The sequence below is a fragment of the Dysidea avara genome, chromosome 8 (assembly GCF_963678975.1).
Source record: "Dysidea avara chromosome 8, odDysAvar1.4, whole genome shotgun sequence".
NCBI lineage: Eukaryota > Metazoa > Porifera > Demospongiae > Dictyoceratida > Dysideidae > Dysidea > Dysidea avara.
Window position 1 is genome coordinate 18,787,331 of NC_089279.1, and position 24,438 is coordinate 18,811,768.

At 37.9% G+C, this 24,438-nt stretch overlaps 1 protein-coding gene, 1 long non-coding RNA gene and 1 pseudogene across 2 annotated transcripts; all 3 read left to right on the plus strand.

The window, feature by feature from the left end:
- Nucleotides 1-1,403: 1,403 nt before the first annotated feature.
- LOC136264189 (tyrosine-protein kinase-like) lies at nucleotides 1,404-23,044 on the plus strand (annotated as a pseudogene).
- Nucleotides 1,533-2,009, plus strand: LOC136264836 (E3 ubiquitin-protein ligase TRIM23-like). Its single transcript, XM_066059597.1, has one exon. It carries the CDS (start codon nucleotides 1,533-1,535, stop codon nucleotides 2,007-2,009), a length of 477 nt encoding a protein of 158 aa, XP_065915669.1.
- Nucleotides 7,245-9,930, plus strand: LOC136264193 (uncharacterized). Its single transcript, XR_010704996.1, has 3 exons — nucleotides 7,245-7,709; nucleotides 7,764-7,990; nucleotides 9,470-9,930. It is a non-coding gene; the product is annotated as an uncharacterized lncRNA (long non-coding RNA).
- Nucleotides 23,045-24,438: the final 1,394 nt, after the last annotated feature.

Here is a 24,438-nt window from a genome sequence, read left to right on the forward strand (position 1 = left end):
CGATATACTTTGCGATATCCGCCTGCATAGTACCATTCCACAGTGTGAAGATCCACAGACTGCTCACTATCACCATTATCATAAACTAGATCACAGGAGCCATCACAATGATAAGAGGTCACGATTGCTCTGTACCAACCAGATGGTGAATCATCCGAGGAATCAGACCATAACACATAGATTGCAGTCTCAACAGGAGGCAGCCTAACAGAGTTGGCAGCCTGTAGTTGAGCAGAGTAGCCACAATACTCTGATGTTGAGAGATAAGCTAATAACGGATTAATGGCTAAGTTGAATAACAAAGGTGATAAAGTATCACCCTACGTACTAAATTATTGTGATCATGATATGTTTAATATCAATGTTTTAAAGTAACAGCATTGGTATACAAAGTGCTGATTTTAGTGTTCCTGACAAGTGGCCCGTATCAAATTGCAATGCCAATGCACTACTACAGCCTTTATGACATCATTTCATTTAAAAATAAATTACTGTGAGGTTTTCAGCTGGGTCATGTGATCTCAGTGAGTACTCAAGTAGAATTTCACTATTCAAGTCAATTATATGCTAAATAACAATTTGCATAAAATTTTCCCTTTAGTAAGCACATACTATGCAATTGCATGCATTGGGTTTTACGTCACTTACTCTGCGTAAAATCTTTACATTAAGTACACAAAGGAGACATTGGCATAAAATCTTCCCTTTATAAACAAAGAAAACATTCACGTAAAATCTTCCCTTTATTAACAAAGGCAAGTTACCCCCATAATACGCCAAAGTGTGCAGAACCCTGTAGTCACTTTGGACGATAAAACGAAGAGCTTGATTTTGAGCAACGTCTAATTGATGCCCACTCCATTAGGATGGGGAATTTGGGGCAAATGTTCCCCCTATACTTGTGGAGGAGCCAGCCATGCTTCTGATTAAAATAGCTACTAAACGTTGTGTTAGGCCAAGATCAGTTTATCAAGTCATGAAAATAGTATTATGCACATTTTACTACAAATTCACCTGAAACCAAAGCGAACTAACTGTAAAATTGTTACCCAGCACATTCGTCCGTACTAAGCGCCTCTAAAATAATTACCGTGTTGCTGTTGCTTAGGCATTCAGAGCTTTTTAAACAGCTTTTAAGACTTCACAAGCATCTTAAAAGGCCAAAATGGCAAAAATCAATAGTGAGACACTACTAAGAGGTGATTATTTACTGCTTCAAAAATGCAGTACTGAACTAGAGAATCTGGCTCTCCCCAACCACCTAGCTACAACTTATTAACCTGTTTGTGCTAGTCTCACGTGGCCAGACCGCTTTTTCGAGCAGGCGCTTATAATGCAATCGATAAGCGCCGTGCCGAGAAAAAGCGGTCTGGTCACATGAGACTATGTTTGTGCCCCTCCCCTTGCCAGCTCCTAGATCCGCCCCTGTTCGTCAGTCAGTCTCCTCCCTACTGCTTTCCGAGTCTTTCGCCAAGTTTTCTTTCCGAAAGTGTTTGATACTTCAGCCGTATCGGACCACTTGCCCTTTGCAAATGGCTTCAGAGAGGAAATGGCGGAAACCAGTGAAATGTTCATCTTGTGACGATGTCTTCGCTGAACGAAGAATAGTTTTTTGTAAGCATTGTATACGGGAAAGCATTGAAACCTCTCTGGAGGCGGACTACAATGAGCAGCTAGATGCAGTGAGCTGTCCTTTTTGCCGTGCATTGATCTCAGGACCCAGTTTGGATGACATTATTTCTAACTGTAAAGAAAGAGTGATGCAAGTGATTAAAATTCTTAGTAAACAAAACGAGGAAGTAGCTGACCAAGTTTTCTACGCTAATGATGATGAGTTTGGGATGGCGATGATCGGATGTGGTAAATGCGATGAGAATAGTCCAGCCATCGCGTGGTGTTCAGCATGCATGAGCACATTGTGTTGGCAGTGTGATCAGGTGCATGGGAAATGGAGGGAATTCAAGGCCCACAAAACAATACCAATTGATGAGTTTCAGAAAAGGCGATGACCAAAACAAGCTGTTGCAAAACAACCAGAATTTTGCAAAATCCATGCCAAACAAACACTAGACCTGTACTGTAAGACTTGTAGTAGTTTAATATGTCAGGACTGCACATTGAAGGATCATCGTCATCATAAGTTTGTGGCTGCCGACAGAGCTGCAGCAAAACACATGAGCAAAACAGTCATTACCAAAAATGTAGAAAAGATTTCAAAACATGATCATTTACTTATTCCAGCAGGAGCAGCATCAAGCAGTACTGAAGTCACAAGTACTACTGCTGCTAAGTTGCCTCCGAAACAACCAAGATATCCACTCTATGTTATGTTATGAAATACGACTATGAATCTGTTTCTCATGCAGAACCTGACCTTTGTGTCAACAAAGGAGACTTAATCTATATCTTGAATACTGATAAGGGAGGAGGCTGGTGGTATGTTAGAGCTAAGCATTCTGGTCAGGAAGGATACATCCCCAGCAATTATGTTGTAGAATGCGATGCCCCAATTGATAAAAAGTAAGTGGCTTGTAATGGATGTCCGGTAAAATACTGTGTAGTTGTAGTAGAAGTGCATTACCAATAATCAAACAGGATTCATATACTTACTCTGTAAATACTGCTAGAAAAATTGGTCAATCCGCAATGACGTTTTGTGACATTGCAAATATGTTTCTTGATGTCACAAAACAAAATGGCCACTGTAGTGGGGGACTTTGAATAGGGAGGTATTGGGCGAGGTATATAGTGTTTTGTTATGACAATTAATGTTTAAAGAATCAAACAAGGGCGAAAGTGAGGCATATACTATATTACAATATAAATGTGCATATGCACTAGAGCTGGGCAGTACACAAATTTTAAAGACGGTACGGTATTTTATAAGGTGTGACAGTATTTGGTTAACACAAATGAACACCTTCACACATCCAGTTAAGTATAGTAGTAATTTGTCCCAAGTGACAAGTGTATACAAACAGTACCAAGAATCAGATATAAATTCATAATATATGAAAAGAGAGGGAGTGTTTCACTCTCACAATACCCTATATAAACGCTCTGCACAATTGCTCTACACATTGTGAAAGCAGAATGGTGACTTATAGTGTACATGTGTCGATACGTATATTGGTATTTTACGGTATACCGGTTTGCTGGTATAAAATTATTTGTTTAATATCGATACCAGTATGAATAAATATCTTCATATCAATTTTATACTGGTATATTGCCCAGCTCTAATATGCATTGAAGAAATTTGTCTGCTTTCATGCATTTACTACATCTTACCTTTATTATGTCTTGGTTCCAGCTGTAAAAACTATGAACAATGTTCATTTTGATTTCTATGCAACAAAGTCTCTAAAGTCCCCTCACTAAGATGCCCACTTTTCCTATAATGATATCACGTTACGATGATTTTTACCATTGCAGATATCATCCATACAGTGCAGCTCAAGGTAAGATACTTATTTGAAGTAATTGGTTTGGTTTTGCTCCATCTCATGAATTATTTCACATCCATAGACATTAACAATGATGATCGTAATGTCCACACATGTGTATAGTCTAAAGGCTGGCAAGTTTAGTTAGAGTAGGTTACACACTAGGAGTTTCTTCACATAAACACCTTACAAACACCTTATGAGATCTTTTACTGTTTGATAATAGGTACCATTCAATATTATGGTCACTTATATATGCTTAAAATTTCCCCCCTAAATCTCTGGGCTTTATCTGCAACATCAACTGATAGTTTCTAAATTAAATCTCCAGTCTATTCTTACCAGGCATGCATCCATAGCCAACTGTGGGCATACGCCTAGCAAATTCTTTCAGTGGAAAGCAGTCAGCTTATGATAATTAAACACCAAATGAAACCTGTATTAAACATCGGCATAGGTAAGTCATCACGGTTTAATTTCTTTTCGCCGGTTTGAAATACGGGTGTAGCGACTCTCTACCAACTTCATGAACTGCTTTCCCATCAAGCTCTTCAGGTACTTAACTACTGAAAAACCATAGCAGGTTTCTTACTAATAGACTACTAGGAAAAGAGTATCTCTTCAACTTGAAGGGGTCATGTCCCCTACATACGCGAACAAAAGTGAAGGGCAGCTTGAGGTTTGTACAGAGAATTTGACAAACAGTATGATAGATGAACTATTAAACATAGTCGAGAAGATACTTCTGTGCATATTATCACAGCAAAAAATACCACATTTCCGGCGGTTATATCGGTACAGGAAATGTCAAGGAAATTTTCTGTTTGAATTTCTGACACATTTCTTGTACTTGTACATATCACCTTTCCAAGTGATTTCCAGTTTTGCAGGAAATGCCACTAACAAAAATGTCAAGGAATATTTTGTTCATATTTCTGGCACATTTCCTGCACTAATACATGCCACCTTTCCAGGCAATTTCCACTCATGCAGGAAATGTCACATTTCCTGGAACTGGAAATGTCAAGGAAATTTTTTGGTTTACATTTCTGACACATTTCCTGTACTTGTACATATCACTCTTCCATCTAATTTCCAGTTGTGCAGGAAATTCCACAACCAAATTTTGTCAAGGAGTCCTTTGTTCACATTTCTGGAACATTTCCTGTACTAGTACATACCACTTGTCCAGGTGATTTCCAGTTATGCGGAAATTTCAAGGTAATTTGTTTACATTTCTGGTGCATTTTCTGTATTAGTACATATCACCTGTTCTGGTAGTTTGCAGTTAGGCATGTAATATAAGTTTGACACATGCCACTTTTACTGTCATTGATTTGAAGTTACTATGGAATTTTAAATTGATATGGTTACACTTCAGCTCAAATTACTGTAAAATTTTGCAATAATTTTATTTTCAGTTTGTACTATGCAGTTTAACTGGTATAGCTAAAGGTAGAATTATTACATGAATATATCTGCATCCACTGAAAATTCTATCACACACTTCACAGTTTTTGTTGTCTTGCAGAATATAGAAATTAACCCATGTACCAAACTTTAATCCCATGATCAATATACCTATAATGTGTAATAACAAATTATTACAGCTTGAAAAATGCTACATGCTGTTTGATATAATAGGTTTACCACAATTTGTAATTGCTAGTAATAGTTAAACAAACAAATGGGTGGCTTTCCAGACACTCTCTATTGAGCCCCATTGGTAACCATGGCACAGAACAAAAACAAGCAACCTATGCATAATTACGTTACTTTGTATTATGAATTACACAGAATCACCATAAAACTAAATATTATAGGCTGTTATGTGTCATCTCACAATAAGCAAAAAATCATTCTATCGATGAGCTGGAACAATTTTCTATACACAGCGAACTGGGAAACTCATCTCCCATACATTTTCTACAGTATCTGTTGGAGCTTCAGCACACACATTTCTACTCTTACCAGAGGAGTACCACTATAACCAGGTCAACACATAATTATGTATACAAAACCAATGAAGCTACCATCCAGTATAGCCACTACTACTGCTACTGGATCATAGCAGTAGTGGCTAGGATCCATTGTGCCACTACAACAGCAATAAAATTTCTGGGATAAATGTATAAAATTCTCACCAGCATACGTATATGTAGCTAACTCAACTCAGATATTTTACTATCAGCAGCCACAAACTATAGGGTGGTCCGTTGAGAGATTATTGACAATGAGTCAATGAAGGGGACTGAATGCCATTAGGAGCTATATTGGCTACAAGAAGTACATGTCTATTTAAGGTAGTATTCCCACACAATTTATCATAGAAAAACGACTCTACATAATGTATGAGTATGACACTACATCAAATGGGGTCGACATTGTGATGTGTGCTTTGCTTTACATCTGATGCATAGTTACTTACATAGAATGCACTTAAAAGATTTTGGTGTAGCGATTTGTCAGTTTCCAGTTTGGCTCAGTGGGAATTGCACATGATGTGTAGCCAAAGCCGATCATACATGCAAAATTCTGTATCTATAATTATATAATCAACTCCTTCATTTATTACAGCAGCTACTACGTGTTTCAGCATGTCTCGGGCACTGAGCCAGATTGCCACAGCACTAATCACCCGTGGGCACTGAAACCATCTCTGCCTCTGGATCCAGATTGCACTACTTGTCCTGAACAATTAAATTGATCAAATCTGATAAGTGTGAACCAAAGTGTAACCGAACAAGACTACCAAGCAGGGCCGGCTCTGGCAAAATAGAGTCGGGTGGGCCACCACAGTTGAGGGTATAGCAATTGTAGCGTATTTTCAAGGGGGTCTGGGGGCAGGCCCCCCTCCACCAGGAAAATTTTTAAAATCATCACTCAAGAGATGTGGCAATCTGAAACGTAATTTAGTTGGGTGCTGACAGTTGCAGGCTGCTCAACAGAATCTTTGAAGTAAGTCTGAGTGTACTGAAGGGCTGAAATGATATTAAGTAGCAAACTCTTACGTGCAATTGTATGGCTTCTCGTACGTTAGTCTGTGCACTAGAATTTAAATTGTACTAATAACCATAGATTAGGCCAGCATTTATTAATTCCTTGTTTCCCGTCACCCGCCCGCATACCACTTTACTTTCCGCATTGGTAATTATTATTGTAATTAGTATTTAGAAATACGAAATATTTCCGTGTTCTTACGGTGATTTCTGCTATGTGTTCGAGAATATTCTTTGCCACGTGGCTATGTTGTTTAGTAAGACTATTATTGTTTACACAAGAAACTGTACAAATTTACATAAGCGTGCAAGTTACAATTGTATTAGGAATGGTGATAGTTCCGTGGACTATTGTGGATTTCCACGAAGAAAACGTGACATTCAGTGAGTTCTTTTCTTGTATAAAGGCTGGACAATACCATATTGAAGTAACAGAGGAATTAAAGAGAGCGAGGTTACTAAAAACGTTTGTAGGGAACAAGATAGACGCTCTGGAGATGTAAGGTGTATTTGAAACTGGCTGTAAATTATTACTTTTCAGTGTATTGTATTGTATTGTAGATACACTAACTTTTGTTTTACCGCAGTTTTTTTGTAAGCATCATTTTCCTAAGGTTTGACAGTAGTTGTTAATTAAAAGTACAAAATAATAAAATTTAAGTTATTAATAAGAATAACCGCCCGCCCTCACTAGTTGATTGGTTTCAAGGTGACGGGAAACAAGGAATCTTATTATGTTGGCCTTATAGCTAGCCCTCTATATAATCTATAGTAGTATAGCTACGTATAAAGCTTAGCTAGCTGTACATGAGGGAAGATACTCTCTTTCTCTTCTAGAGTAAAAGGTTGGGTGGTTCGCAAAGAGCAAGAATTTTAACCGATTGATTTTAACCTCGATTTTACTAAGCGCACAACTTAATATTTTTTCTGACAAAAGTTGAGGCGTTTGTTATGCTGCGCGGGAACATTAAAAATGGCGACGTTGGCAGGTGCTGGCAGAAAGTTGGAGAGAATCGAAGCGTTCTTCTGTGACATAGAGAAAGAGAAGACTCCGCAAGCAAGTAGTGAAATTAAAAAATGCCAGTGAAGCGGCCGTCTCAACTCGAGGGGTTCTGGACTCAAGTCACTACTCGCACATCACCCGCCTACCTTAGCAGCTATAATTCCATATGCGTATGTGAAAAGGAATGGTATTATTGCCACTGCTTCTAATGTGAGGAAACAAACAGGCTCTTCATACTACAACTCGGTGCAGGAAAACAAGGTAGGCATCATTTAGAGTCGCCTAGTCCATTACACAAATATTTGTTATATCCAGGTTATCAAAATCGCACTCATCAATAGAGTATATAGTATGTCTGGAGATAAATATAGTGTTACTCGTCAGCAGAATGTATCACCAGATGTATTAAGCCTTGCCAAGATGGTGAACATCATTAAGACTATAGCACCTGTTGAAAAAGTCACTCGGACCTCAGGATGCCAACCTACAATTGAGTTTGAGCTGTTACTGAATATGTCGTTGATGTGTCACCTGGTCTGTAGGTGAGGTTCTCTTTTGTGATTACAAGTCTTGTTTGTAATTATGTGTTTATTTGTTTGTAGTATGTGTTTATTCTGTGGTGTATCATTAAACAAGGCCACAAACAGACATCCTGTTCAAAATATGTGTAACCTTATATCCATTGCTCATATCTTGCCTACAGTAATTGTGCTAAGTAGTACCTTGAGTAGTATGTATGCATTCCCAGGTGCATTTGGATTGAACATAATACCACACAGTACTTTACCATTATTTGTAACTTGATTTTAGAAAGTGATCCAGATTATACACCAGGGGAAATTGAACAACCACCTCTAGTCGGTAGCTACACTATCAAACTATCTGGCAATTTTGATGCTCAAAACTGGTTTCTTGAGGTTATGTTTTCTGGGTGTCCTGTCAGGCTCTAGTCACCTTTTCTGGCTTTGACACGAGGACCTCGCTTCATGAGAATCAGTGGTAGATGGCCTTCAACAGTCAGCCAAAGATTTTGGTATTGATTCTGCTGTATTTCAGCCACTTAAGGAGCTAGTTTTCAAGAATAGCTGCCAACCTGCTACAAATAGGCCTAATGTATTTTGTGGAGTGGACTCACGCTAAGCTAGAAACAGCTTCTTAACAATTATGCAGGCGTTTTCTAGTTCTTGTACCACTGTAGACACTAATGTCAAGCTAAAACTACTGAAGCTGCTCTTCCTACAAAGTCACAAATATCGCATGTGCACTAATTTATTAGAATATTTACAAGACGTTATAATAGTGCATAAATAGTTTAGATATAGGCTACACATAGCCTTTTCTACACAGTCTATATAGTGACAACATATTTGTAGATCGGTGTAAACTAGCTTAGCGGGCAGCATTAAGCGGATAGCGCAATACTAACTACATCGCTAAGTATTTACTTCTGGCCATTCACAGTAGCCTATCTGCTAGTACTAAGCAGTAAAGCAGCAAAGGAATTAATCCTACGCAACTACAATAGCCTCCACCACTGCTAGTATGCACAAGTTCACATGTTTTGTAAACATTCTATTAAATTAGTACATTCGCGAACTCTGTGACTTTGTAGGAAGAGCAGCTTCAGCAGTTTTAGCTTGATAATGGTGTTTCCAGTGGTACAAGAGCTAGATAATGCCTGGATAACTGTTAAGAAGCTGTTTAGCTTAGTGCATGAGTCCAGTCTGCGAGTCCAGTCTGTGAGTCCAGTCTGCGAGTCCAATCTGCGAAATACAGTAGATCCTACTATTAATGTGTTTTCTATGCATAGTATTAATGTATTCAGTTTTTCATATTTGTTGGCCCTGACCACAAACATTTTTCATATGGCTACACTGGATCTGTTTTCAGTAATTTTGCATCGTTTAACTTTCTTAAATGTCCAAGAAAAACAAAACAAAATAGTTATATTGTAGTGTAGGTTGCATTTTTTTGTTAATGTGCATTATACCGTGCATTCAGTTACATTATACAATTTGCAGAATCTTCAATAAAGTGGAGCAGCTGTAATATGCCGAACTTAAGGGCAAGGTGGAAATAGCTATCAATCAAGAAGATATTAAGTGACATCGACACACCAAGAGAGCAGAGAGACATCTAGCAAGGAGTGACACGATGGGCTAATGAAAGTTAAAACTCAAGCTTAAGGAGCAAACATGCTGATATGATGATAAAGATGGTAGTCAATTAAACAGGTTCAGCCCAGGTGATCACACTTTGTCCCAAGCAAAAGAAGTTTTCGTGATGGGTCACCAAATCTGATATATGGTACTGTATTATGTGACTAACTTGTAGCTATACTATACCCTTGTAACTGCATGTGTACTTGTATATAATGTAGTACCATGTAGATATTATTGTTTACAGTTTTTATCACATGTAGAAGTTTTTTTGATACTATACAAGAAATGTATTTGAAATTTCATTAATACTGTATATGAGAAATCTGTTGGAAATGTCATAGATATTGTATAAGGGAAATCTATAGGAAATTTCATAGATATTGTATAGGGGAAATCTATAGGAAATTCCATAGATACTGTATAGGGGAAATGTATTGGAAATTTCATAAATACCTTATAGAAGAAATCTGTAGGAAATTTCATATGTCCAGTGCAGGAAATCTGCAGGAAATTGTGCCCTATCATGTAGTAGGAAATGTACAGGAAATTTGCAAATTTCCTGTACATTTCCATCTCCTGGATATGTGCTGGAAATGTCACCTGTCCTGTAAATTTCCTGCACATATCCTGCTACAGGAAATGCCACTTTTTTTCCTGTGTATGTTGTTTAAAATGGTGTGTTTGAAAGATGCATCCTTAGCAATGCATAACAATGTGATTAGAAATAATTTACTAATTACGAAATTACAATTTCTTTATTATTCTGTATGCATAATTATTGCAAAACAGATACTAGAGGTGTACCAATATAAGAAAACTAAACCAATCTGATACTGATCTGTTAAATCAATTTGAAACCGATACAATACCAATCCAATATACTGATATAACTAAGTGTATAGCTATTTATATTTGAGGAACCACATATGCCATGTTCAACTTCATTCTAACTACTGACGACAGTCTTGAGATCATTGGCTATGCTTGGTTACCCATGGTGGTGTGGCCTCTATTGACAGCTCAGACTATAATGCACCACAAATATTTTAATACATGCCCTACCAAGATTAGTCCAGATTACTCTGCATTTTAATGGCTTATAGAGATGGCTGGTTGTTTTATGCTGTGCTCTTGGTTCATTTTATTGCTGTTTCCCCAGGCTCATCACTATGAGTATTTGTTGTATGATTGGTAAGTATTGTGACAACAAAACAGTAGTTATATACATGTAGCGTACCGCTTTTAGATGAGGAAAATAATTACTGTTTGAGTCTGTTTCCCACTCTTGTTAGCTAAATAATAGGGTTTATAATGTGGCCTGATCATTGGAAAGTGTCCTCAAGATAGTTCAGTTGTATATCGGTGTATCGTATCAGTTTTTAGCAGCAATATCTACTCCCACTGATATTGTCAAAATTTCTATATCAGCCACGTACCGATACGATATGTATCGGTATATCGGTACACCTCTAACAGATACCTAATAGATTGTTCCAGCTACGTATAGTACTAGCTGCGCGGTGCCTGATTTTTAGAAGTAGCGCAACAACAACCTGTTTTACTAAATCTTAATAGCTATACCCAATGCTCGATCCCATCTTTGCCCACAGAAAAGCAAAAGTAAAGAGTCTATAAGATCTAAGCAAATGTAATATGACACTAATGCTAGTACAATACCACCTGGAGTCAGGCACTGTCCTAAGGTAGTGTCTAATCACTGGACTGGACTACTGGACTGGAATACTGGAATGGACTACTGGGCTGACATTTTTTTGGTTTTACACATTTTAATGGTGGGGTTACTGTACATTTGGGTGACTTGTGACAACATTTCAGTACTGAGTGGTGAATGTGATACTAAAAAGTAGCTGTGATAAGCCAAATGGATTCAATTAAATGTATTCTATTCACTGTTTGACAGTATCTACTCTACTGTATAGCAGATACTGACATGTAGGTATACCCAAAAGTGTTTCTCTCACTCTTACACACGCATGATTATTGTGATACAACTTTTTATAACATACGAATTGGTGACTAGTCACTGGAGTCCATATGATATGTAACAGTGTGTACTGGGGGACATTAAATTAACGTACTTTTAAAATTTGTACGCACTATATGCCGTTGTGCTATGACCATGCAATTTTCAACTCCTATGAACAGCTAAATGACATTGTAATACAATTAACAGAATGCAGACATTTCATTACAGCAATAAAATGTAACCAGTTATGTGATGGAATCTAGTTTGTGTGTTCACACACACACCATATATGTTATAGAAAGTTGTATCAGAATAAGCATATCTAATCAAAAACAGCAAAGCTGTAAAAAAAGGTGCAGCCCCCAAAAAGGCCATGGTGAAAAAAGATGTGAAATCCAAGGTGGCGGCCAAGAAATGGCTGTGATGGTAGGTTAATGGTTACATTTTAATAACAACAATTCAGGTGAATTTGGTGCCAAGACCAAGCGGCACAAAATTCACCTGAATTGTCGTTATTAAAATGTAACCATTAACCTACCATCACAGCCATTTCTTGGCCGCCACCTTGGATTTCACATCTTTTTTCACCATGGCCTTTTTGGGGGCTGCACCTTTTTTTACAGCTTTGCTGTTTTTGATTAGATATCACTTCTTTTTGTATTTGTATACTGCAAAGCCGGCCTATGGCTGGCTTTGGGGCTTTTTTAACCCATGTGTTTTTTTCTTCACTACAGGAAGAAGAAAAGAACTTAAAGAAGAATTTTAGTGCTTCAATTATTTTTGATTTTATTAGTAATTATACAAATTATATACATATATTTATTACATGCCCATTATGCCCCACAGGATATTTTTTTGCAGCTGATCTCTCTACTGGGTGACTTGAAATGTAGCTGAACTATATACAGGATGGTTTCTTTGTAGCTGAACTCTCTACAAGGTAACCTCTTCTAGCAGGTCTCTCTACAGGGTATTTTGTTTCTAGCTGAACTCTCTACAGGTGATTTGTTTGCAGCTAAACTCTCTACATGGTGGTGTCTTTGTAGCCGAACTCTCTACATGATGGTTTCTTTGTAGCTGAACTCTCTATAAGGTGACTTCGTCTAGCTGAACTCTCTACAGGGTGATTTTTTTGTAGCTGAACTCTCTGCAGGGTGATTTGTTTGCAGCTAAACTCTCTACATGGTGGTGTCTTTGTAGCCGAACTCTCTACATGATGGTTTCTTTGTAGCTGAACTCTCTATAAGGTGACTTCGTCTAGCTGAACTCTCTACAGGGTGATTTTTTTGTAGCTGAACTCTCTGCAGGGTGATTTGTTTGCAGCTGAACTGTCTACATGATGGTTTCTTTGTAGCTGAACTCTCTATAAGGTGACTTCGTCTAGCTGAACTCTCTACAGGGTGATTTTTTTGTAGCTGAACTCTCTGCAGAGTGATTTGTTTGCAGCTAAACTCTCTACATGGTGGTGTCTTTGTAGCCGAACTGTCTACATGATGGTTTCTTTGTAGCTGAACTCTCTATAAGGTGACTTCGTCTAGCTGAACTCTCTACAGGGTGATTTTTTTGTAGCTGAACTCTCTGCAGGGTGATTTGTTTGCAGCTGAACTGTCTACATGATGGTTTCTTTGTAGCTGAACTCTCTATAAGGTGACTTCGTCTAGCTGAACTCTGTACAGGGTGATTTTTTTGTAGCTGAACTCTCTGCAGAGTGATTTGTTTGCAGCTGAACTGTCTACATGATGGTTTCTTTGTAGCTGAACTCTCTACAAGGTGACTTCGTCCAGCTGATCTCTCTACGGGGTGATTTGTTTCTAGCTGAACTCTCCACAGGTGATTTGTTTGCAGCTAAACTCTCTACATGGTGGTTTCTTTGTAGCTGAACTCCCTACATGATAGTTTCTTTGTAGCTGAACTCTCTACAAGGTAACTTCTTCTCTACAGGGTGATTTGTTGTAGTTGAATTCTCTACAAGGTGGTTTGTATGAGGCTCAACTCTCTACATGGCGGTTTCTTTGTAGCTGAACTCTCTACAGAGTGATTTGTTTGCAGCTGAACTCTCTACATGATGGTTTCTTTGTAACTGAACACTCTACAAGGTGACTTCTTCTAGCTGATCTTTCTACAGGGTGAATTGTTGTAGCTGAACTATCTACAAGGTAACTTCTTCTAGCTGATCTCTATACAGGGTGATTTGTTTGTAGTTGAATTCTGTACAGGTGGTTTCTTTGTAGCTGAACTCTGTACATAATGGTTTCTTTGTAGCTGAACTCTTTACAAGGTGACTTCTTCTAGCTGAACTCTCTACGGGGTAATTTCTTTGTAGCTGAACTCTCTATATGATGGTTTCTTTGTAACTGAACTCTCTACAAGGTAACTTCTTCTAGCTGATCTTTCTACTGGGTGATTTGTTTCCAGCTGAACTCTCTGCATGGTGGTTTCTTTGTTGCTGAACTCTCTACAAGGTGAATTCTTCTACCTGATCTCTCTACAGGGTAATTTGTTTGTAACTGAACTCTGTACAAGTGCGTTTTATTGGGTGATCTCACTGCAGGTTGATTTGTTTGTAGCTGAACTCACTAAAGGGTGATTTTGCTTGTAGCTGAACTCCTTGCATTGTATCTAATTTCTAGCTGATCTCTCTACAGGGTGATTTGTTTGTAGCTGATCTCTCTACAAGTTGATTTGTGTGTAGCTGATCTCTCTGCAGGTTGATTAATTTGCAGCCGATCTCTCTACAAGGTAATTTGTTTGTAGCTGAACTGTCTATAAAGTGATTTATTTGTAGCTGATCTCTCTGCAGGTTGATTTGTTTTAGCTGAACTCTCTACAGGGTGATTTACTTGTAGCTGAACTCCTTACATTGTGTGTAGTTTCTAGCTGATCTCTCTACAGGGTGATTTGTTTGTAGCTGATCTCTCTACAAGTTGATTTGTGTGTAGCTAATCTCTCTGCAGGTTGATTAATTTGCAGCCGATCTCTCTACAAGGTAATTTGTTTGTAGCTGAACTGTCTATAAAGTGATTTATTTGTAGCTGATCTCTCTGCAGGTTGATTTGTTTTAGCTGAACTCTCTACAGGGTGATTTACTTGTAGCTGAACTCCTTACATTGTGTGTATTTTCTAGCTGATCTCTCTACAGGGTGATTTGTTTGTAGCTGATCTCTCTACAAGTTGATTTGTGTGTAGCTGATCTTTCTACAGGTTGATTTGTTTGTAGCCGATCTCTCTACAGGGTAATTTGTTTGTAGCTGAACTCTGTACAAGGTGCTTTTTTGTAGGTGATCTCACTGTAGGTTGATTTGTTTGTAGCTGAACTCACTAAAGAGTGATTTGCTTGTAGCTGAACTCCTTACATTGTGTCTAGTTTCTAGCTGATCTCTCTACAGGGTGATTTGTTTGTAGCTGAACTCTCTATAAGGTGATTTGTTTGCAGCTGAACTCTCTACATGGTGGTTTCTTTGTTGCTGAACTCTCTGCAGGGTGTTTTGCTTGTAGCTGATCTCTCTACAGGGTGATTTGTTTGTAGCTGATCTCTCTACAAGTTGATTTGTGTGTAGCTGATCTTTCTACAGGTTGATTTGTTTGTAGCCGATCTCTCTACAGGGTAATTTGTTTGTAGCTGAACTCTGTACAAGGTGCTTTTTTGTAGGTGATCTCACTGCAGGTTGATTTGTTTGTAGCTGAACTCACTAAGGAGTGATTTGCTTGTAGCTAAACTCCTTACATAGTGTCTAGTTTCTAGCTGATCTCTCTACAGGGTGATTTGTTTGTAGCTGAACTCTCTATAAGGTGATTTGTTTGCAGCTGAACTCTCTACATGGTGGTTTCTTTGTTGCTGAACTCTCTGCAGGGTGTTTTGCTTGTAGCTGAACTCTCTACAGGGTGATTTGTTTCTAGCTTACAGTATCTCTCTACAGGTTGATTTGTGTGTAACTGATCTCTCTACAAGCTGATTTGTTTGTAGCTGAATTCTCTGCAAAGTGTTTTGTTTGTAGCTGACCTCTCTTCAGGTTGATTTGTTTCTAGCTGATCTCTCTACAGGGTGATTTTTTTGTAGCTGACCTCTCTTCAGGGTGATTTGTTTCTAGCTGATCTCTCTACAGGATGATTTTTTGTAGCTGACCTCTCTTCAGGTTGATTTGTTTCTAGCTGATTGCTCTGCAAGTTGATTTGCTTGTAGATGAACTCTCTACAGTGTAATTTGCTTGTAGCTGAACTCCTTACTTTGTGTCTAGTTTGTAGCTGATCTCTCTACAGGGTGATTTGTTTGTAGCTGAACTCCTTACTTTGTGTCTAGTTTGTAGCTGATCTCTCTACAGGGTGATTTGTTTGTAGCTGATCTCTATACAACTTGATATGTGTGTAGCTGTTCTCTCTGCAGGGTGATTTGTTTGTAGCCGATCTCTCTACAAGGTAATTTGTTTGTAGCTGAACTATCTATAAGGTGATTTGTACATAGCTGATCTCTCTGCAGATTGATTTGTTTTAGCTGAACTCTCTACAGGGTGATTTGTTTCTAGCTTATCTCTCTACAGGTTGATTTGTTTGTTGCTGATCGCTCTAAAGGTTGATTTGTTTGTAGCTGAACTCTCTGCAAAGTGTTTTGTTTGTAGTTGATTTCTCTACAAGGTGATTTTTTGTAGCTGACCTCTCTTCAGGGTGATTTGTTTCTAGCTGATATCTCTACAGGGTGATTTTTTGTAGCTGACCTCTCTTCAGGGTAATTTGTTTCTAGCTGATCGCTCTACAGGTTGGTTTGTTTGTAGCTGAACTCTCTACAGGGTGATTTGCTTGTAGCTGAACTCCTTATATTGTGTCTAGTTTCTAGCTGATGTCTCTACAGGGTGATTTTTTGTAGCTGAACTCTCTACAGGGTAATTTGTTTCTAGCTTATCTCTCTACAGGTAGATTTGTGTTGATTTGTTCATTGCTGATCGCTCTAAAGGTTGATTTGTTGCAGCTGAACACCCTGCAAAGTGATTTGTTTGTAGCTGATCACTCTAAAGGGTAATTTGTTTGTAGCTGAACTCTCTATAAGGTGATTTGTTTGTAGCTGATCTCTCTGCAGGTTGATTTGTTTTAGCTGAACTCTCTACAGGGTGATTGCTTGTAGCTGAACTCCTTACATTGTGTCTAGTTTCTAGCTGATGTCTCTACAGGGTGATTTTTTGTAGCTGAACTCTCTTCAGTGTGGTTTGTTTCTAGCTGATCTCTCTACAGGTAGATTTGTGTTGATTTGTTCATTGCTGATCGCTCTAAAGGTAATTGATTTGTTGTAGTTGAACACCCTGCAAAGTGTTTTATTTGTAGCTGATCACTCTAAAGGGTAATTTGTTTGTAGCTGAACTCTCTCAACAGTGACTTGTGTGTAGCAGAATTCTGTGTAACTGAATTCTCTAGAGAGTGACTTAATTGTAGCTGAATTCTCTACACAGTGCATGACTTGTTTATAGCTGAACTTTCTTCAGTGTGACTTGTAATGTTCTGAATCTCTATAGTGGTATATTTGCTTAACTCTCCACATGGTGACTGTCTTCTTGCTGAACTGTCTATAAGATTAACTGTTTGCAGCTGAACTCCCTACAGAATAACTTGTGATGTAATAAAATTCTTTAATGGAGTAAATAAATTAGCCGAATGCTCTATTAGGGTGACTGTTCTATTAGAGTATCTCGATCTCGCATTTGCTACACGGAGTTGGCTTTCGAATCATAACTCAGTGGTTTGTAATCCGATTCTTCTGTACTACTGCAAGGACTTTCTATGAAGATTATTCCAGCTATGCACCGATTTTCAGCTCATTGCTCTAAGCGGTTTGCCTAGTAGGCGTGAAAACTAATACTTTTTTGGTGGGGACTATTCTACGGAACGGAACGGAACGGAACGGAACGGAATGATGGACTAAACTGCGGAACGGAATGCTTTCTCAGATTGAAGCTTGCAGCTTACCATTGCTGTACAAGTTATCAGTGGCACTTCCAGCAGGTAATCAAACGTACTCCAAGAAAGATAAAACGAATTTAAGGATCGATTGTGGGTTCTTGTTGGTTGTCATTAGTAACGAAGTACTAATTGTGGGAATAGCTGACTCAGTAATTTCATCTTCGGATATATCAAGTAGGGAACTTAATGCATGACTTTTTTTTACTAGTATGTGAGTTCTTTTTCCTTACTTGACTTTAGAATGTACAGTCTGAGGCCCAGCCTTTCTAATCGGCATAAATCAGTATGTGTATAGCTACACTACAAAGGAAACAAGTATGGTGACAAGCTGAATCAACTCAGTCTAAGTGGAATTTTGTGCAGTGTGTGAGGAGCAAACATTCAGATACCTCAAGGAGGCTATATTGTGTGAACATCAATGATTCATTAACAGAGTAGTGGACTATTGTCAGATATCTCAGCCTGAGTAATGAGTTGAATTCTGGATGGGTTTATTTTACAGAATGGAGTGCTTTCTGAATCAACTTGCAGCTTGGCTAACTGCTATCATTGCTGAAATTGCATTTTATCAGTGGAACCTCCAGGAAAAATGGAATAGGATAATTATAAAACATTAATTAAGTGATTGTTTAGGTAATCATGACTTTATTCAGTCTAATAAACAGAATATATGGTTGATTGAGTGAGGTATCACTTTCAGAATGATCAGACGACCAGTGATGAGATGCATGGATTCATTGAATTTTTGTTGTGGTTGGAGACATTAAATATCCAAAAGCGAACTGACTGTATAATATTAATTCACTTTCTTTATATTTTCTCAATTTTGAGCCTGTATACAAATAATTGAATTTTCCTTGTCAATAGAAATCCTAGAATAAGATGGGAGAGAAACTTATCTTTGTTTACCTATACTGTACAACCAAGAATTCGTAATACTGATTTGTATGGGGGAGAGTGTCTAACTCTCAGTATGGCCTGTACAAACACCCTGTGTAAAGTTCACCTTTCATCAAATCAACACCTTTACTGGGGGATAGAAAACTGTTGACTAGAGTTGCTGAAGAAGGTAAAGCCTTTGTTCTGAAATAAGGCCGAGGTGTTACTTTAAGCAGGGTGTTTGGTGAATGCATTCAAGTTAGACACTCCCCACCTTATTATGAACTCTTGGTACAACTTCAAAGGAAATGAAGAAAGCATACAGATGAATCAATAAAATCACTACAGTAAGGTGAATTACAGACTAGTGAGATCTTGGTTAATTAATGACAGTGGTTGGAGATTAAGTGTGGTAGCTTCTTGCTCTTGAATATGTTGCAAAGTGGAAGTACAAATCAAAATGGGATATCAATTTCATTATGAAAAATTTGTATACATAAATAATCTAGCATTACTATTTCATTTGTCCTCCACTTAAACATGCTACAACAGTACTAGTGTCAGCAAATTGGCAGTGAGTCTACCTTGAAATCTCAACTCTAGAGTAGATCCAACACAGGACAGCCTGCACTGTAACAAATACATGTGATCCCATTGTAATTTCATGGACCAGCTGGACTGGGAATCACTTGAAAATAGACGAACAAATTTAACCTGTTTTGTTTGAAGTGAAGCATGTGAAATGTTACACTTAAGAAATCCTAGGATTCTTAGGTGGTATGTAATTAATGTAAGTGTTCCATTTCAGGTCTGACTAGATACATTGAAATTACACACACATCCTGGTCCAAATCACGTTTGCCTGGTGGCTACGGGCATGGTTTCACATGCGGCTTATAATAGAGATTTGGCTGATCTTGGAGTTTTGACATTTAGCCTGATTCAAGGCTAGCAGTCAGACACATCCTTGAATTGTGCAACAGATAAAATCAGCTCACTATTGAATACGGCATTAGTCCACTGCACCAGCTGTTAATATATAAATAACTCCATGCATACACTGAATCATTGATGTTTGCAGAATATACCCTCCTTGCAGTCTGCCAAAATATTTGCTCCTCACACACTGCACAAAATTCTTCAAGTTTTAATTCAGCTGGCTCTTTCCTGTTACCAGTATCTTCCTGCTTGCTTTATTTATACACTGACTTATGACTTGAAAGACCGGCCCAGACTGTTTTGTAAAGTCTAAATAAGAAAAACAGCTCACATAAAGTTCCCTTCCGTATGGATGAACATCACTGATACAGCTCATCCCACAATAATACTTCGTTACTAATGACAACCAACAAAAACCCACAATCGATCCGTTAATTCTTTTTATCTTATGTTTAACCACCCACTGGAGATGCCACTGCTAACTTATAAGGGAAGTTTCAGCAATGGTAAGTTGCAAGCTTCAGTTTGAGAAAGCGTTCCGTTCCGTGGTTTAGTCCATCATTCCGTTCCGTTCCGTTCCGTTCCGTTCCGTAGAATAGTCCCCACCTACTTTTTTATTCATAAAAATCGATCGCGTAATTGTGACACAGGTTGGGTTTTGTGTCATATCTCCGTGGTCTTTATCTCGATTCCTTTCAAACCACCAAAAGGCACTCCTACGATGGTTACTCCATCTACATAGCAATTTTCAACTCATTCCATGAAGCGGTTTACCCTGTAGGCGTGACAACAAATCGATCTTGTTTTACGCGAATAATCGATCATAACTCCTGAACCATTCATCGGATTTGTACCAAATTTGATGCTAGGATTCGCCGTTGGACTCCCTTTCTGTGTGCCAAATTTCAAGGCGATCGGAGTACGCGTTTGCTTGTTATAGCAATTTTTGCAAGTGTGCGAAAAGACGAAGAAGAAGAAGAAGAAGAAAAAAAAAAAAACGAAACTTTGACAGCTCGTATCTCGGAAATGGCTGGAGCGATTTCCTTCAAATTTGGAATGTAGACTCCCTTGGCTGGCGGGCAACTGTGTAGCAAATTTGGTTCCAATCAGATAAGTGATCACCAAGATACAAAGGTGTGAAAATGACGTTTTCGTTCTTCCTGTCAATATACTCACGGGTGTGGCGCACCGGCTTCTTGGGCCGCACGACACACTACCGTGTGTCTTGATACATATGCCTAGCTGTGAGAGAAACTTTTTTGCGAATACACACATATCAGCATATCTGCTGTACAGTATAGCCTACATATTTATAAGGAAATTTTTTTTGCTGATTTCACGGTTTTGGGAGTTACCAGCTAAAATTTTATCCTTGAAATATTTAGAACTCTAGTACATTTTGGAAGTATTAACAAATCTACAAAAATTTTATTTTTAGCAACATTGCTCAACCTCAAAAAATTTTCTGCTCAAAATATTTACGCTATATGGTACTGGCAGTGAATAGAATACATTTAATTGGACCTATTTGGCTTATCACAGCTACTTTTTAGGATTAAAGTATCATATTCACACCACTCAGTGCTGAAATTTTGTCACAAATCACCCAAATGTACAGTAACCCCACCCTTAAAAATGTGTAAAACCAAAAAAATGTCAGTCCAGTAGTCCATTCCAGTATTCCAGTCCAGTGATTAGACACCACCCTGTCCTAGTGACATTTTATATGAAGTTTTGGCCAATTTCAGTTTCAATTTCCACTGTTTCCAATATTCCCCAGTTTATACTTAAACTTGTGTGTAGCATTCAGTTCGCATAAAAAGTACAAAAAGAAAGTTTGAGGAGCTAATGTTTCTAAGGATTGGACAAATTAAATGTTGCTTAAAACTATTTTTAAGGATGCACCAAGGAGCCAGTATGTATCAGACTGAACCTGCTGTTCTTCTGATAACAATATATTATTTCGAAAACAGTGTATAGTAGATTCAGCATTCAGTGACTCTTCTATTGGAGTATGTCGAACTATTTCATGAATAGGACTGAAAACTAAACCTGGTCTTACCTCATGGCATTAAAAATTATTGCATACCAGCTGCCACTGCCACTGCAGAAATGAAATAGTAGAGTTGTTTCTATAAATTGTTGACAGTACTTAGATATGGCTGTTAATTAACAACTCGAAATGGGGTTTCGACCAAAAATACTGTCTGATTTAGAGTATTATTTAGTGTAAGTTATAAAAGTTTATCTGATTTATATAAATCTAATTAGTAAATTCCTACAGCTTCAATTCTTATGATTTTTTTGCACTACAAAAGGAAGGTATAATATCTATAATGCAACGTGTACATTTACTGTATAGTTTGTAGCCATGCAGTTATAATTTGTTTGGTATTTTAATTAGCTGGTACTTTGGAACAATTACAAGGAAAGATGCTGAGAAGCAGTTGATGCAGCCATTCAATGCCTACGGGTCCTTTCTCATTCGTGACAGTGACACCAGACCAGGAAATTACACACTTGCAATAAGAGACACAAAAACAGTCAAACACTACAAAATACACAAGCTAGATGATGGAGGCTTCTATGTGACCCCACAAGTGACTTTTGAGAATATTCCCAAGTTAGTTGATTTCTACAGTAAGCAAGCTGAGATCTTGTGTGTGGACTTGAAGGTTTCTTGTCTGCCATCACCGACAAGTTTATAAATGATGATGGTTGGGAGATTGATAAGAGCTCTATTCATCTTGTTAAAAAGTTAGTGGAAACACATTCTTATAGTGAAGTATGGCAAGGAATGTGGAACAACACAACTCCTGTTGCAGTGAAGATGCTCAAACCAGGCAAAGTTGGTGCCGCCAAGTTCCTTGAAGAAGCAGCTTTGATGAGGAAACTAAAGCATCCAAACATCATCCAGCTATATGGTGTGTGCATACAAGGGGAGCTAATCTATATAGTGATGGAGTTGATGAAACATGGCAGCTTGTTAGAGTACCTCAGAGGTGATGGTCGATTTTTAAAGCTTCCCCAACTAATAGATATGGGAGCACAAGTAGCAGCTGGAATGGTTTACCTTGTAAGTAAGCATTGCATCCATTGAGCTCTTGCTGTATGTAATATTTTAGTGTCAGAAAATCTTATCTGTAAGGTGGCAGATTTTGGCTTAGCTCAAATTGTTAATGACAATACCCATGAAGCACATAAATATGATGTGAAGTTTTTTGGTATCCTGCTTTATGAAATGATCACCTATGGTTGTTTCCCTTACCCCAATGCTAAAGTTTTAGAAGCATTTCGAAAAGGTAATTCCATACCATGTAACCCATGTCCAATCCATTGTCCAGAACAGCTCTACAGAATCATGAACAAATGCTGGATGGGTGATGCAGCATCTAGGCCAACCTTCAGAACACTGCAGAAGCAATTAGAAAAGTTTTACAGTGACAGTTAGACTAAATGTAGAAAGAAATGTTGTAGTACTAACTTAACAATGTAAAGATATTAATCTGACTTACAATTCTGTAGTGTTGCTATACTGTTTGTTACATGCATATATGTGTGCAACTGCATGTACCTGTATGTGATTATTTTTATAGCATTAACCATGCATACACATTTTAATGGTAGCTGTATGTATACATTGTCACTATTTTTAGATTTAATTATGTACTGAGCAGTCAGATCAATTGATGAGGACCAGGTGGCACATAGCCAGATATATACACTGTACAACCAAATAAACAAAAACAAATCACGCATCTCGTAGTGGGAAAGTTTATAAAAAGATTAATGTACTAGTCTCAGTTTGCATTTGGTAATTACTTTGTAAAGGCATTTACCACAGTTATCACACACATTCAGACAAGCAGAGTGCAATTTGAAAATGTAATGCAAGGTGTTCATGAAATTACTAATAATTTGCAACTCTAGGACATCCAACAAACTGAACACAAAAAATTACTTACATGTGAGCACACAGAAATATCTTTTTAGCTGTTTTGTGGTATGTGTATTACTTTATATATCATGCATACGTTTTAATACTTATTGGTTAACCACACTTCAGCTAATCTGGACGGACCAATTAACTCTTACTACAGTGCTAATAAATGGGTGGGCATTTCTTTCCTGCCACCATAAGGGTCTGAGGTATTCCAATTATACAAGGAAATTTAGCTATATTTATCACCGATTCTAATTGTATAGTTATACTGCTTCAGTGCAATATGCAGTTAACAAATACTTGAGATTTGGTCAAAGATCATGCCAATAAGCTAAGGATCACATTGTCACTCAATAGCATTTGAACTGCATTAATTTTGAAGAAGTAATGGTACCAAACCTATAAAAATTAATTTTGCATCTGAACCAACTATCAACTTCTGAAGAGTAAAGTGTACACTTTGGTTTTGGCTATCTTTGGCACGTTAGTTACACAGTGTTCCAAATGAAGAATAGCATGAGAAGTGCCTCTGCTGGCATTACTATATATGGAAACATGGACAATTAGTGTGGGAAGCCATGACGTGCTGCTGTGAATCATGATCAACGCCTTTGTTGTCAGCAAAAAAAAATGGGACAAGAGAGACAGAGGTAAGTGCATGATATTGTACATACTGCAGTAAGGTACCAGTTGGGTTGTCTAACAGTGGGGCCATAAACTGTTACAAATGGGTAGCTATTTTAACACATGATGTGCTAATGTTACTAACCACATATGTTGCTGATGTAACATAAGAGCATATGCATGTGTCGGCTGCTGCAGTTTGGTTCAATTACAAGTTTGGGAAAGAGACAGAACAGACGGTGCACTTTTACGACCCATAGGAAATATATAGTGAAAATATTGATTGGTCATGCCAGACATTTGAATGAAAAGATTATGGATCATTATTTTTCAGAGTGTGCCGAGCTGTACTTACAAATGAGCCAAATTTCAAGTGATTCCATATGCATCCTTAAGTTGTTAAGTTTATTCTGTGAATTTGATTTTTAATTATACTCTTTCTTTTCCTGGGAGTATCATCTATGCTGTTTCCCAGCAAATAAACAAACTCCATCACGCAATGATGTGCAAAGA

Bases quoted from the DNA above. Each gene is read 5' to 3' on its own strand.
- LOC136264836 (XM_066059597.1), top strand. From the start codon at position 1,533: ATGGCTTCAGAGAGGAAATGGCGGAAACCAGTGAAATGTTCATCTTGT.